Raw genomic sequence first — 14,602 nt, forward strand, 5'->3', positions numbered from 1 at the left:
GTAGAGCAGCTGGGCCTCGAATAGGTGCTCATATGGGGTACTGCCATCACAGGCAGTGGCTCAACTTGCTGCACCACAATGCCAGCCCCCTGAAGGTAATTTTTAATTTATTTGGGGCTGCAACTGTGCTGTAGCGGGTAAAAATGCCACCTGCAGCGCTGGCATCCCCTATGGGCACCAGTTCAAGTCCTGGGTGCTCCACCTCCAATCCAGCTCTCTGCTATGGTCTGGGAAAGCAGTGGAAGATGGCCCAAGTCCTTGGGCCCCTGCACCCACGTGGGAGACCCGGAAGAAGCTCCTGGCTCCTGGCTTCGGATCAGCACAGCTCTGGCCGTTGCAGCCAACTGGGCAGTGAATCAGTGGATGGAAGACCTCTCTCTCTGCCTCTCCTTCTCTGTGTAACTCTTTCATATAAATAAATCTTAAAAATTATATTTGAGAACAAGCAAGAGTGAGCTCCCATCCTCTGGCTCATTCCCCAAAAGTCTGCTGTGGCCACAGCTGGCTGGGCTAGGCTAGAGCTGGGAGATGGAACTCAATCTAGGTCTCCTATATGGTTGGCAGGGATCCAACTATTGAGCTGTCACTACTTCCTCTCAGGGTGCACATCAGCAGGAAGGTGAAATCAAGAGTAGATCCAGGATTCAAACCCAGACTCCAATATGGGAATCCAATAGGTATCTTAAGTGCTAGGGCAAATGTGCTGTCCCTGGTGATTTTTTTTTTTAAAGATTTTTATTTGAAAGGCAGAGTTAAAGAGAGAGGCAGAGGCAGAGAGACAGAGAGGTCTTCCATCCGCTGGTTTACTCTCCAAACGGCAGCAATGGCCAGAGTTGGGCCAATCCGAAGCCAGGAGCCAGGAGTTTCTTCTGGGTCTTCTCATGCGAGTGCAGGGGCCCGAGGACTTAGGCCATCTTCTACTGCTTTCCCAGGCCGTAGCAGAGAGCTGGATTGGAAGTGGAGTAGCTGGGATTCGAACCAGCATCCACAGGGGATGCTGGCACTGCAGGTGGTGGCTTCACTTACTAAGCCACAATGCCGGCCCCTGGAGGTAATTTTATGCATTATTTTTAGTGGTCCTGCATTTTAACTGTAACCTGTCACACTAAGTTAGTTGTGGAATTTTTTATTTGTGATGTCCTATCTGCATTCAAAAAGTTTCAGAGTTTGGAGCATTTTGGACTTAAGATTGTTAAGTTAAGGATGTTCAATCTTATATAGACTAGTTTCATAGTAAGTATTCATTGTAACTTAGAACGTCTTATAAATGGTGTATTGTGGGGCCGGCGCTGTGGCACAGAGGGTTAAAGCCCTGGCCTGAAGTGCAAGCATCCCATGTGGGTGCCAGTTCTGGTCCCGGCTGCTCCTCTTCTGATCCAGCTCTCTGCTATGGTCCGGGAAAGCAGTGGAAGATGGCCCAAGTCCTTGGGCCCCTGCACCCACGTGGGAGACCCAGAAAAAGCTCCTGGCTCCAGGCTTTGGATTGACCCAGCTCCAGCTTTTGCGGTCATTTGGGGAGTGAACCAGTGGATCAGAGAACTCTGTCTATAACTCTGCCTCTCAAACAGATAAATGTTTAAAACACAAAAACAAAACTTAACCCCACAATAAAAGTAAATTTTGCTTTAATGAAATTAAAAGTTCAGAACCAAATGACTTAAAATGGTAGAGTGACATAGTCCTCCTCTCAAGCAAGTATACAAAAAGCTTCCCTTTCTCCAATTTGACACTGTTAAATAATGAATGAATCCCTACATAATCTGTAAGTGAATGAACTTTTTTGTGGTGTTATTTGTTACTTTAACATATCAGATGAATTTACATAACAGGCTAAAGAACAGAAGTAAGAGATAATAGGTGCTTCAGTACCACCCATATTATCTACTAAGACCACAGTGTGAGCAACAGTGTGTAGGTTCATGGTAGTAGTCCCTTGAATGAAGGAGCGCAGACAGAAGTTTCCACAAACACAGGTTTTTGCAGTATCCAAATCTTGGCAAAGATGGAAAGGAATGATATGAGAGCCATATGGAATCCTATTGGAAAAAAATGTTTAAAAATATTTTATAATATGTTACTAGATTCATAACTTCAAGTATCAGGACAGGAATCATAAGGACACTGAATTACAATGATGGAAAAATAAAATGATCACTTAATGACTTGTCATATTGTTTTATCTGGTAAGAATGGGGAAAATATACTTAAAAACAGCATATGGCATATTGTGCACTTAAAAGATGGTCTATATGCCATTCAATAAAATATCTTTCAGCATGGCCACTTAATAGGATAACCCACTAAACAGAAATGAAAAAGTCATCTTTCCTTTATGTATACTTCAAATACCTAACAAATAATAAGCAACCTAGAGATTCTGAAACAGTGGGACTGAGGTTAACTTTAGGAATCTGTATTTCTCCTTGCTCTCTTTTTATAAACATTTATTTATTTGAAAAACAGAGTTACAGAGACACAGAAAGGGAGAAAGATCTTCCATCTGCTGGTTCATTTCCCAGTGGCCTCAATGGCCAGGACTGAGCTTGGTTGAAGCCAGGAGTCACGAGCTTTATCCAGTCTCCGATGTGGGTGCAGGAACTCGAGGACTTGGGCCACCTTTCCCAGGTACTTGAGCAGGGAGCTCTATCAGAAATAGAGGAGCTGAGACCCAAATTGGTGCCCATGTGGGATGCTGGCATTGCAGGTGGCAGCTTAACCCACTGGCCTCTATATATCTAGCATATTATTTACAAGCTCCTCTATGGGGCTGGTGTTGTGGTGATGTGGGTTAAGCCGCCGCCTGTGATGATGGCATCCCATGTGGACACTGATTCAAGCCCTGGCCGCTCAACTTCTGATCCAGCTCCCTCCTAATGTGCCTGGGGAAGCAGTAGAAGATGGTCTAAGTGCTTGGGCCCCTGCACCCAGAAGAAGCTTCTGGGTTTGGTCTAGCCCAGCCGTAGCTGTTGTGGACATTTGGGGAGTGAATCAATAGATGGAAGCTCTCTCTCTCTATAACTCTGCCTTTCAAATAAATAAATCTTAAAATATATATAAACATATATATGATATTCCTACCATTTGGATCACACCTTAGCTTCTATACCTACATGCAAAAAACATGAACAAAAGGAATAACTGGAGTTCAGAGTGTCACTGAAAACAACCATGGTCAGTGTTCAACACCAGAGAGAATCAGCAGCTACTGAACCCTAGTATCTACCTAATGCTTTGAACTTAGATTAGCTCAATTATTTTCACAACTCTGTAAAGTAGGTATTGTTTGTTTCACAGATGAGAAAACTGAATCAAAAAGGTTGAATAACTTGCTAATGTCACACAAAGGACTAAGGCTAGGGATCAAAACCAAGTCTGACTCCAGAGACTACACACTTGACCACTATGGCAGATTGGAGTTCTCAAACTTTAGGGTGCATCAGAATCAGGACTTATTAAACCGGCCAGCGCCGTGGCTTAACAGGCTAATCCTCTGCCTTGTGGCGCCGGCACACCGGGTTCCAGTCCCGGTTGGGGCGCCGGATTCTATCCCGGTTGCCCCTCTTCCAGGCCAGCTCTCTGCTGTGGCCAGGGAGTGCAGTGGAGGATGGCCCAAGTCCTTGGGCCCTGCACCCGCATGGGAGACCAGGAGAAGCACCTGGCTCCTGGCTTCGGATCAGCTTGATGAGCCGGCCGCAGCGGCCATTGGAGGGTGAACCAATGGCAAAAAGGAAGACCTTTCTCTCTGTCTCTCTCTCTCTTTCTCTCACTATCCACTCTGCCTGTCAAAAAAAAAAAAAAAAAAAAGGACTTATTAAACCACAGCTAGAAGAGCTGGCATTGTGATGCACTGGGTTAAGCCACCACCTGTAACACAAGCATCCCATACTGGAGTGCCAGTTTGCATCCTGGATGTCCCATTTCCAACCCAGTTCCTGCTAATGCACCTGGGAAAGCAGCAGGTGAAGGCCCAAGTATCTGGTCCCCTGCCAACCATGTGACAGACCCTGATGCAGTTACAAACTTTGGCTTCATTGCAGGCATTTAGGGAGTGAACCAATAGATAAAAGATCTTTCTTTCTCTGTCACTTTGCCTTCCAAATAAATAAAACCAATCTTTAAAAATGAAACACACAGCTATACCCGTGTCATGACTTAGTAGGTCTGAGGTGTAGCCCAAGAACTTGCATCTCTGACAAGTTCCTAGGTGATGCTTATGATGCAGATCAGGGTACTGCACTTCAAAAAGCAATGCATTCATTCAAATGCATTCATTCATTTAACATCATTTTTTTTTAAGATTGATTTGTTTGTTTGTTTGAAAGGCAGAGTGATGAAAGGGAAAGACAAAGATAAAGAGTCATCTTCCATCTGTTGGTTCACTCCTCAAATGGCCACTACAGGTGGGGCTGGGCCAAGTCAAAGGCAGGAGCCCAGAATTCTGAGTGTCTCATGTGTGGCAGGGACTCAAGTGTTCAAGCCATCATCTGCTGGATGAGAAGCTAAGCAGCCGGGACTCAAACCAGCACTCTGATATACAACATGGGAGCCCCAAGTAGGGGCTTAACCTGCCACAATACCACAATACCTATCCCTATTCAAGTACATATTAAGTGGCTGATTTATGCCAGGAAAAGTATACTACATGTTAGACTCTATAGAAATAGTGGAGAATAAAACAAAGTCCATGCCGACATGGATCTTTCATTTTAGTGGGGAAAACTGACAGCAAGTAAACAAATGCTCAAAAATTTATAAGCTCAAGTAATAGATCCTATGACAAAAAAAAAAAAAAAAAAATCAAACAATGTAGGTAGGTAGGGAATAATCCTTTAGATGGGGTGGACAGGTGAGACCTTTCTGGAATGACACCAGGGCAGTGAGTTGAATGGAGTGTGTGAGCTATGATAAGGAATAGTTTGATGAGAAACCTAGGTTGGCATTAAAATCTTACCTAGTACAAAGTATGGTCCGTGCAGAAGACTCTAACAAAGTTAATGGCACTTGCAGCTTTATAACTGGAAGGACTTTGGGTTGTTCAAAAGTATTTCCAAAAAGATCTAAGTACTCAAGGGATAAATTTTTAAATTCACTGGGTAAAAATGGAAGCTTATTTCGAGCTGCTGACAAAAATCGAAGGTTTGTTAGTTGTCCTATCTTGAAAGGAAACTGAATCAATTCATTATCATCCAGTTTTAAATCCGTAAGCTCTCGGAGCTGGCAAAACTGCACAGGGAGTGCCCTGATTTTATTCTTACTGAGATCCAAGCTTCGAAGAGACTTCTGGAGTGTAGACTGACATAAGTCTACACTAAATGACTCCAAGTGATTGTCATTCAGGTTAAGTTCTTGAAGGTGTATGAGGTCTCCAATCGTAGCTGGAAGCTTTTTTATACGGTTGTGACTCAAGTCTAATTTCCGAAGGTTTTTTAGGCAAAGCATACGCATATCAACTCTGACAAGCCCACAATAAGAAGTCTGAAGATGTTCCAGAGAATACGGAAAGTTCTTGCTTAAAGGATAGTCCTTTTTGGATGTGATAACCATTTTAGTTTTAAATTTTTCGAATTCTGAAGTCTTCACTGGAGTGAGCGTTGAAAGTTGTGCATTAACTTCACAGCCTCTATGAGCCAGTCTCACAGTTGAAAGGAACTGCTTTAAACTGCTGGAGTTGGCCTGAATGAATAAAAGTAAGTTGTACAACTGCAAATTCCACATTAGATAATACATATATGCTAATTCTTCCCATAAGGAATTCTGGAGTGATGTATGTGAAGGTGATACAATCACTTATTGAAATTGCCTATAAATCAGAAATGTTTTAGAATTTGGACATTTCAACTTAGACGTTTTTGAGAAGCCAGTGTTGTGAGGCAGAGGTTAAGCCACTGCCTGCAATGCTGGCATCCCAAGACAGTGCCAGTTTGAGTCCCGGTTGCTTCACTTCTGATCCAGCTCCCTGATAATGTGCCTGAAAATGCAGCAGAGAATGGCCAACTGCTTGGGCTCCTGTAATCACACGGGAGACCCAGATGCAGTTCCTGGTTCCTGACTTCAGCTTGGCCCAGCCCTACTGTTGTGGCCATTTGAGGTATGAATCAATGGATGGAAGATCTCTCTTTTTTAAAGATTTTATTTATTTTTTTACTTGAAAGGCAAAGTTTGGGAGGTGAGGGAGAGACAGAGATCTTCCATCCACTGGTTCACTCCCCAAATGGCTACAATGGCCAGGGCAGGGTCAGGCTGAATCCAGGAGTCTGGAACTCCATCCAGGTCTCCTACATGGGTGGCAGGAACTCAAGCACTTGAGTCGTCTTCTGTTGCTTTCCCAGGACATTAGCAGGGAGCTGGACTGGAAGCAGAGCAGCCGGGACTCCAACTGGCATTTGTATGGGATGTCTGCATTGTGGCTTAACCCACTGTGCCACAATGCCAGCCCCATCTCTCTCTTTCCCTCTCTGTCTCTTGCTCTTTCTTTCTGGGCAACTGCCTTTTTTTTTCAAAAAACTTTTTAAAAAAACATTTAGTTATTTACTTGAAAGGCAGTAAATAACTGGAACCGTTGCTGTGGTGTAGCAGTAAGGCCACCACCGGCAGTGCCAGCATCCCATAATGGCATGGGTTCAGGTCCTGGCTGCTCCGCTTCTGCAGTCTGCTATGGCTTGGGAAAGCAGTAGAAGATAGACTTGGGCCCCTACACCTGTGTGGGAGACCTAGAAGAAGCTCCTGGTTTCAGATCCGCCCAGCTCCAGCCACTGCAGCCAACTGGGAAGTGAACCAGTGGATGGAAAACTTTCTCTCTCTCTGCCTCTCTAACTCTGACTTTCAAATAAATAAATATACCTTAGAAAATTACATTGAGTATGCTTAGAATATACATTCTAAATAAAACTGTTCTATAAAGGGGAATAAAAATTGTTCAAAGGCAGAAGCATAAAAGTATAAAATAAGACAGGTTCCACGTGAGACTTGAGTTTAGAAAGAACTGACCAGAACCTTAACTGCCTCTGGGATAGGCCATGCTGGAAGCCATGCACTGCAAACTAGCCAGGGTGCCACTTACAAAGACTAGAGTCATACAAAGTGACATCCCTCTCGAAAGGAGCACATAAAGCAAGAGAGACTGTCCCCAGTGAGATGGAGAAACCACTGATAAAATGGCATTTAAATTAAGTCTTCTATAAAAACAGCTAGCATCTTAAGACGCTTTTGGAGCTATCTAAAATTATAGTGAAGGACGAGTGATCTTGTTTTGTTGGAATGTGAGGGCTGAGGAGAACAGGAAAGGACTAGAAATACAGGATGACAACAGACTGTTAATGGCCTGGGAAAGGCAGCAGAAGATGGCCAAGTGCTTGGGATCCTGACACCCATGTGGGAGACCTGATGAAGCTCCTGGCTCCTGGCATTGCCTTATCTGGGGAACGAACCAGCAGACAGAAGATCTCACTCCCCCTCTGTCTCTCCCTTCTCTCCCTGTAACTGGCTCTCAAAATAAATAAATAAATCTTTTTTTTTTTTTTTTTTTTAAATTACAAGACAAGGGGCTGGTATTACTGGCACAATAGGTTAAAGCCACTGCTTGGGAAAATGATATCCTACATTGGAAGTGCATGGCTTTTTATCCAACTTCCTGCTAATCTACCTGGGAAGATGGTGGATGATGGCCCAACTGCTGGGGCCTGGGCCACACATGTGGGAGACCTGGGTGGAGCTCTCCACTTCTGACTTCACCCTGTCCCAGCCCCAGATATTGTGACCATTTGGGGAGTGAGTTAGAGGCTGGAAGACTGCTTTTTCTGTGTTATTCTCTTTACAAATAAATCTTTAAAAAAAGAAAATTAATTCTAGAGGTAAGTGGCCCAGCAGTTAAGACATCACTTGGGATACTTAGATTCCCTACTGGAGTGCCTGGGTTCGAGTCCAGGTTCTGCTGCCTGCTAATGTGGACCCTGATGGGCAACAGGTGATAGAGTTGGGTCCCTGCCACCCATGTGAGAACCTAGATGGGCCCAGGCTCCTGGCTTCAGACTGGCCCAGCCCTGGCTGTTGCAAGCATGGAACCAGCAGATGGAAAACTTCCGCCTCTGTCTTTCTGCCTTTCAAATAAGTGGGAAGAAGAAAAGTAAATACATTTAAAAATTTTTTGAAAAGATGCATTTTATTCCTTTCCTTTCCATCAAATTGGAATCTGAGGTTTAGCTGGCAAAATGTAGACCTGTGCTGCTTGCTTTATAGTTTCAATCAAACACCGTTAAGATTCCATCTCGGGCACAGAAGCAAACCTACTTTCTCTCACTATCCTGAGCGCCTTACTTAGACAGACTCTGCCCTTTACAAGGCACACAGCAAATTTAAGAGGCTGTCTCTTGTGCCGTCACATCCTCAACACACCTGCAACAGCCCAGGCCCAGTAAGCTGTACATGTTATCACTATGCTCAGACTTCTTTAAAGAAAACACAGCTAAGCACCTTACCTATTAATGGTTCTAATCCCATACCTTACTTAGACAGATATCCACAGGAGGCTCCTTCATCCGAACAGTTGCTTTCCCCTCATCCACAAATTTGGTGAAGAATTGCTCAATGTTCTCCTTCAGCTGCTTGAAATCAACGAGAAAAAAAAAAAAAAAAAAAAAAAAAAAAGGGACAAAACTAGGAAGTGTTATGCAATAACATTTATAGCAACTAGAATGTGCCAGTCACTTTGTCAGGCTTGGGTCTGGTGCTCAGTCCTTTAAGTGGGGTGTTTTAGGCTTTCAAGTTTTAACATTTTTGTGTGAGCCTGGCATTTGGTGCAGCAATGAAGACATGGCTTGGGACACCTGCATACCATAATAGAGTACTTGGGTTTGAAGTCCCCAGCTCCACTTTTGATTTCAGCTTCCTCATAATGTACACTCTAGAAGGCAGCAGGTGATGGCTCAAATAGTTGGGGTCCCTGCCACACACGTGGGAGAGACCTGGACTGAGTTTAAGCCTCAGGCTTCAGCCTGGCCCAACCCTGATTGTTGCAGGCCTTTGGGGAGCGAACCAGCAGGTGGAAGACCTCTGTCACTCTGCCTCTCAAGTAGATGGAAATAAAAAATATTAAAAAAAAAATCTTCTTGGGGTAGGCATTTGGTGCAGCGGCTAAAAAGCCATTTGAGACACCTGCACGCCATTTTGGAGTTCCTGGGTTCAAGTCTTGGCCTGACTTCCGATTCCAGCTTCCTGTTGATGTGTACCCTGAGAGACAGCTGGTGACAGCTCAGCAGTTGAGTCTCTGCCATCCACATGGGAGACCTGACCTGAATTTCAGGCACTTAAGATTCAGCCTGACGCAGCCCCAGCTATTTTGTGGGCATTTGAAGAGTGAACCAGTGGATGGAAGAGATGTGGGGCTTGGTGCTGTGGCTCAGCATGTTAAAGCACAGCCTGCATTCCTATATGGGTGCCAAATGGAGTCTTGGCTGCTCCACTTCCAATCCAGCTCCCCAGTAATGTGCCTGGGAAAGCAGTGCTTGGGCCCCTGCACCCATGTGGAACCTGGCTCCTGGCTTTGGCCTGGCCCAGTCCTGGCTGTTGCAGCCATTTGGGGAGTGAATGAGCAAGTGGCAGCTCTCTCTCTCTGTGTCTCTCCTTCTCTGGTTTTTTTTTTTTTTTTTTTTTTAAGATTTATTTTTATTTATTTGAAAGAATTACAGAGAGAGGTAGAGACAGAGAGAGCCAGGTTTTTCATTTGCTGGTTCACTCCCCAAATGGCCACAATGGCCAGAGCTGAGCTGATCCGAAGTCAGGAGACAGAAGCTTCCTCTGGGTCTCCCACATGGATGCAGGGGCCCAAGGACTTGGGCCATCTTCTACTGCTTTCCCAGGCTATAGCAGAGAGCTGGATCAGAAGAGGAGCAGCCAGGACTAGAACCGGCGCCCTTATGGGATGCCGGCACTTCAGGCCAGGGCTTTCAACTGCTGTGCCACAGTTCTGGCCCCGATAAATGTTCTTAAAACACATTTCCCTTAACTGCATGGAATAAAGCACGAACTCTGGGGGAAAGTGAGGATGGGCCGGAGAGCAGGACAAGAGAATCAGAGATCCCTTAAGAGACAAGCCAGGAAGGGTGTGGCTTAGACCTCAGGTGAAATGGAAGGAAATACACAAATCTGAAACATATTTAGAAAGTCAATTTAAAAGGGTTCAATACCATATCGCATGTGGGAACACAAGGGCTTTAAGGTTTCTGGATGTGGATGTAGAATACTGTCAGAAAAGCAGGTTTGGGTGTGGCAAGAAAAATTAATTTCCAGGTATTATGAATTTGAAATGTTGCAACAATCCAATTAGATTCCCAGTTTGGTGCAGCAGTTGCAATGCCACCTGGAACACCCACATCCCATATCAGAATGCCTTAGTATGAGTCCTGTTTCCTGCTGATGCAAACCCTGGGAGGCAGCAGGGAGTGGCTCAAGTGCTTGGGTCTCTGTGACCTACAGAGGAGACCTGGATTGGGTTCTAGGCTCCTGTCTTTGGCCTAGTCCAGCCTGGCTGGTGCAAGCATCTGGAAATGTAAGATATTTGTAGATGTCTCTTTCAAATAAATAAAAACTTGGCTGGCGCCGCGGCTCAGTAGGCTAATCCTCCGCCTTGCGGCGCCAGCACACCAGGTTCTAGCCCCGGTCGGGGCACCGATCCTGTCCCGGTTGCCCCTCTTCCAGGCCAGCTCTCTGCTGTGGCCAGGGAGTGCAGTGGAGGATGGCCCAAGTCCTTGGGCCCTGCACCCCATGGGAGACCAGGAGAAGCACCTGGCTCCTGCCATTGGAACAGCGCGGTGCGCCGGCCGCAGCGCGCCTACCGCGGCGGCCATTGGAGGGTGAACCAACGGCAAAAGGAAGACCTTTCTCTCTGTCTCCCTCTGCTGTCCACTCTGCCTGTCAAAAATAAAAAAAATAAAAAATAAAAAAAAAATAAAAACTTAAGACATTTCCAGTAGACAATAAATTCTAGCTCAAAGTTAAGGGTGAGGACTATCTAACATACAGATTTAGGAGTCACAGTCAGACGGCTGGTAGTTAAACTCATGAAGCAGCGAAGCAGAGGGTATAACAAGAAAGAACCCCTAAGTATTTCCTTCACTTAGCATGAACACCCATTCTTCAGGGTCCACCCTAGTGCCACCTAAATTCATTTAGCATCCACGATGTCCTGAGTATTGTGACTAAACCTTCAAGGTTTACTACCAAATTTTGATTAAAATCTCCACTAGGGGAGGTGGTGTTGAGACACAGTGGGTTAAGGTGCTGCCTGGGAGGGCTGCATCCCACACCAGATTCCCGGTTCAAGTCCCGGCTACTCCTTGATCCTGTGCCGGGGAAGAGGTGGATGATGGTCCAAGTGCTTGGGTTCCCATCACCCATGTTGGGGGCCTGGAAGGAGTTCCCAGCTCCTCGTTTCAGCCTGGCACAGCCCCAGCTGTTGTGTCCATTCAGGAAGTGGAGAAGCGGATGGAGGATCTCTGTCACACTGCCTTTCAGGTAAGCAGGTCAATCTTCAGAATCCCCACTAGGGAAGCAGACATTTAATCTAGCAGTTAAGAAACCTGTGTCCCACATCAGAGCGCCTGGGTTCAAATCTCAGCTCTGGGTCCTGATGCCAGCATTCCTGAGAAGGCAGACACTGGGAGGCAGCAAGGATGGCGTAAGTAAACTGGGTTTCTTTTTTTTTTTTTTTTTCTTTTAAAGATTTATTTATTTATTTATTTGAAAGAGTTACAGAGAGAGATCTTCTATCTGCTGGTTTACTCCCCAAATGACTACAACAGTCAGGGCTGGGCCAGTCTGAAGCCAGGAACCAGGAGTTTTTTCTGGGTCTCCCATGTGGGGGCTGGGGCCCAAGCACTTGGGCCATCTTCCACTGCTTTTCCCAGGTGTATTGGCAGGGAGTTGGATCGGAAGTGGAGCAGCCAGGACTCAAATAAGATGCCAGTAACTGCAGGTGGTGGCTTAACCTGCTCTGCCACAGCGCTGGCCCCAGTACATAAATCTTTAAAAATAAATAAATAAATAAATAAATAAAATTAGATGGCTTTCAACGACACAGTAACAGTCCATTTCCTCAACTACAAATGTTCAGTGTGGAATCTAACCCTGTAAAAGAAATCATCTCAGAAACCCTTTCAATCCAGTCAGGAGCTGGATACAAGGGCGGGCGGTGAAGTGCCCCCTCGTGGCTGTATCTGGGGATGCAAAAGTATTCCAGTCGTTTTCACAAAACCACACAATGGCTGGATATGGAGGAAAAGGAATTTTATAAATCTGCTCTTAAAAATTCTTTGTAAACTTCCAATAGCCTCTAGAGAATTTACTGTTGCTCTGCAAGCACCAAATGCTGTAGACCTAAGAAATCACGGCAATATTTTTAAAGGGAGAAATAAAAGGACAATAACCAATAGCTTGAAAAAAGAAAAAAAAAAAAAAAGTCAAGATGCAACCCAAAGCATCGCCGTTTCGCTGCTCAACTAAGCTGGGCTACTGACCCCATGGGCTCCTGTGAGAAACAAACTGGGGAAAAGACTCCGTGACAAACAGAACGCACACAGGCTAAGTGCAGTTAGCTCGCGGGTCCCCCAACAGCGACAGCTGCTTCACTCACAGCTGACCCACGCAGGCTGAAATTCACAGGCTTTAAGGGGCGGGGCGGCTGCACGGCAACACTTGGGATCCCGCGCGGCAGAAACGAACCCGAAAACTCACGAAAAGCTGCACTCCCCCAAGCTCTCTTCCTTCGGGGTCCCAGGGTGGCGCGACTCGGGGCCAGAGCCCTGGAAGCCCCCCCCAAGGCAGACCCCAGCCGCGGGGCTCGGGGGCGGCCGCCTCTCGCTCCGATCGCCTGGCTGACCACGGCGCCTGCTGCCCCCTCCACGCACCTCATAGCGGGTCCCGCGCTTGTCCTTCAGGGTGGAGATGAGCAGGCAGGCTCGGGGGCGGTCGCCCGGCTCGCCCCCAGCCCGGGGCCGCGGCTGCTGACAGACACTCAACACGGCTCGGACGCCCTTGCCCCGGTTCCTCATGCCCAAGGCCGGCAAGTGGCGGCTGACCACCTCCACGTCGCAGTGCAGCCTCATCTCGCCCCAGCAGAGACCACTCGGCCCCACGACTTTCAAACTTCCTCCTTCCCGCCACCCCGCGCCGCCGCCGCCGCCGCCGCCGGGGTCCTCGAGCGCGCGGGCTGCCCGCGGCGGCGCCTGTCCGCCGGGCGCACCCGCGTCCCGGGCTCTCTCCGGCGCGTGGCCCCCCGAGTCCCGCGCGGCCGGCGGCTTCCGTGCTCCCTTGCGGGACCGAGTCTTCCTCAGGGGCGTGGGGGGCTCCGAAGCCTGACAGCCGGGCTTGCACCCTTGGAAACCGGCACTTGGCGGGGGCCCAAGGTCCTTTCCCCGCGGCGGCGCGTGGGGGCCGGGAGCGCCTGTTAACGGTTTGGGGCAGATTCGTGCGGTTTTTAGGTGTCACGCTTCGGGCCCCTGAGTTTCCTGACGGAAGACAGGGCTCCCTCTGTATCCCTTGGGACGTTACAGGTGCCCCAGGAACCGGCGAGGGCGGGGCGTTTCCGGTCGCAGACGGCCCGGCCTTCTGGCTCTGAGTTCCCGTGGAACAAACTGGTACTTTGCCGCGACAGGTGGCTGGGATGGAGACACTGACCGGGCCGCGCGTGGCCCCCGGGGCGCTCGGCTGTGTGTCTGGGCCCCCCGCGACCCCCGGGCTGATTCTCAGGGTCGTGGTCTCGGCTCCTTAACGCTCTGCGCGGCCAGCCCGTCCCTTGCCTTATGGGGTTGGGGTTGGGGGTATTGGCCCTGTCTGAAATAATTTATAAACTGGTGTATCGATACCAGTTCTCAGTTCAGCCGTGAGAGAATGATTCATCCTTAAGTGCGTGTCTCTGTTTACATACAACGTGTTGTACTGAAGTGTTACGCGTTGATTTTGCGTCCTAAAAAACTTAGTGATTAAAATAATAAGTTACTCCCCCTCTGTTTAGTGTTCTTGCATGTACATATAGTAGTGTTGACATCAGTCAGCACTTAGCAACCGTTAATCTCATGACTACAGAGAAAGGCTACAGTTTTCAGAAACTGTGAAACTCTAGGAGTTACTTCTGTTATTTGAGGGTGAAAGAACATAGAAGAAAATAATAAAACACCAGCCTAAAGTACTAGCAACAGTTTAAACATACGTTGGACTTCTAGATTTAGCTGAGAGCGAGGGAAATCTTAAATCTTGTAAAAACAATGTAGTTTTAAATAGACATGCAAAAATATCAAGAATACCCCCCAAAAGCCTTAAAGCTTTCTTTGGTGTTATTAGGTTTTTGAGCCGTGGGTTCAGTAAATAAATGTTCATCTAAATATATGACAGCTACATAACAATTCACTGATGATTTTAGCATGAAACAATGGTTTGCACTGCCCCAAATGTTTCTCCCTAATTATAAAATTTTCAAAAACGAGTTGTGATTCCCAAGATACATTTTATTTTTAAAAACATTTATTTATTTATTTGAAAGACAAAGTTACAGAGAAGCAGAGAGAGAGAGCCTTCCATCCCCAGATGGCCGCAACAGCAGGAGCTGTGTGGA

General features: G+C 46.9%; 1 protein-coding gene across 3 annotated transcripts; it reads right to left on the reverse strand.

Annotated features, from left to right (window-relative positions):
• Nucleotides 1-989: 989 nt before the first annotated feature.
• LRR1 (leucine rich repeat protein 1) lies at nt 990-13,157 on the reverse strand. 3 transcript variants are annotated; one of them, XM_062205187.1, is made up of 4 exons: nt 12,900-13,157; nt 8,499-8,597; nt 4,952-5,673; nt 1,011-2,036 (listed from the first exon to the last, which is right to left on the reverse strand). In XM_062205187.1, the coding sequence occupies exons 1-4, from the start codon at nt 13,095-13,097 to the stop codon at nt 1,796-1,798; spliced, it is 1,260 nt and encodes a 419-aa protein (XP_062061171.1). In that variant the 5' UTR covers nt 13,098-13,157; the 3' UTR covers nt 1,011-1,795. The 3 variants fall into 3 exon arrangements, with proteins under 3 accessions (XP_062061173.1, XP_062061172.1, XP_062061171.1); XM_062205189.1 differs by lacking the exon at nt 4,952-5,673 and having other exon boundaries at nt 990-2,036; XM_062205188.1 differs by lacking the exon at nt 8,499-8,597 and having other exon boundaries at nt 1,008-2,036.
• Nucleotides 13,158-14,602: the final 1,445 nt, after the last annotated feature.

Source organism: Lepus europaeus, chromosome 11 (assembly GCF_033115175.1).
Source record: "Lepus europaeus isolate LE1 chromosome 11, mLepTim1.pri, whole genome shotgun sequence".
Classification (NCBI taxonomy): Eukaryota; Metazoa; Chordata; class Mammalia; order Lagomorpha; family Leporidae; genus Lepus; species Lepus europaeus.

Coding starts and splice junctions, on each gene's coding strand:
- LRR1 (XM_062205187.1), bottom strand. CDS start 13,097: ATGAGGCTGCACTGCGACGTGGAGGTGGTCAGCCGCCACTTGCCGGCC. Junction 8,598..12,899: donor AGCGCGGGACCCGCTATGAG/GTGCGTGGAGGG, acceptor GATTTCAAGCAG/CTGAAGGAGAACATTGAGCA. Junction 2,037..4,951: donor CGGACCATACTTTGTACTAG/GTAAGATTTTAA, acceptor TTTTTCCAATAG/GATTCCATATGGCTCTCATA.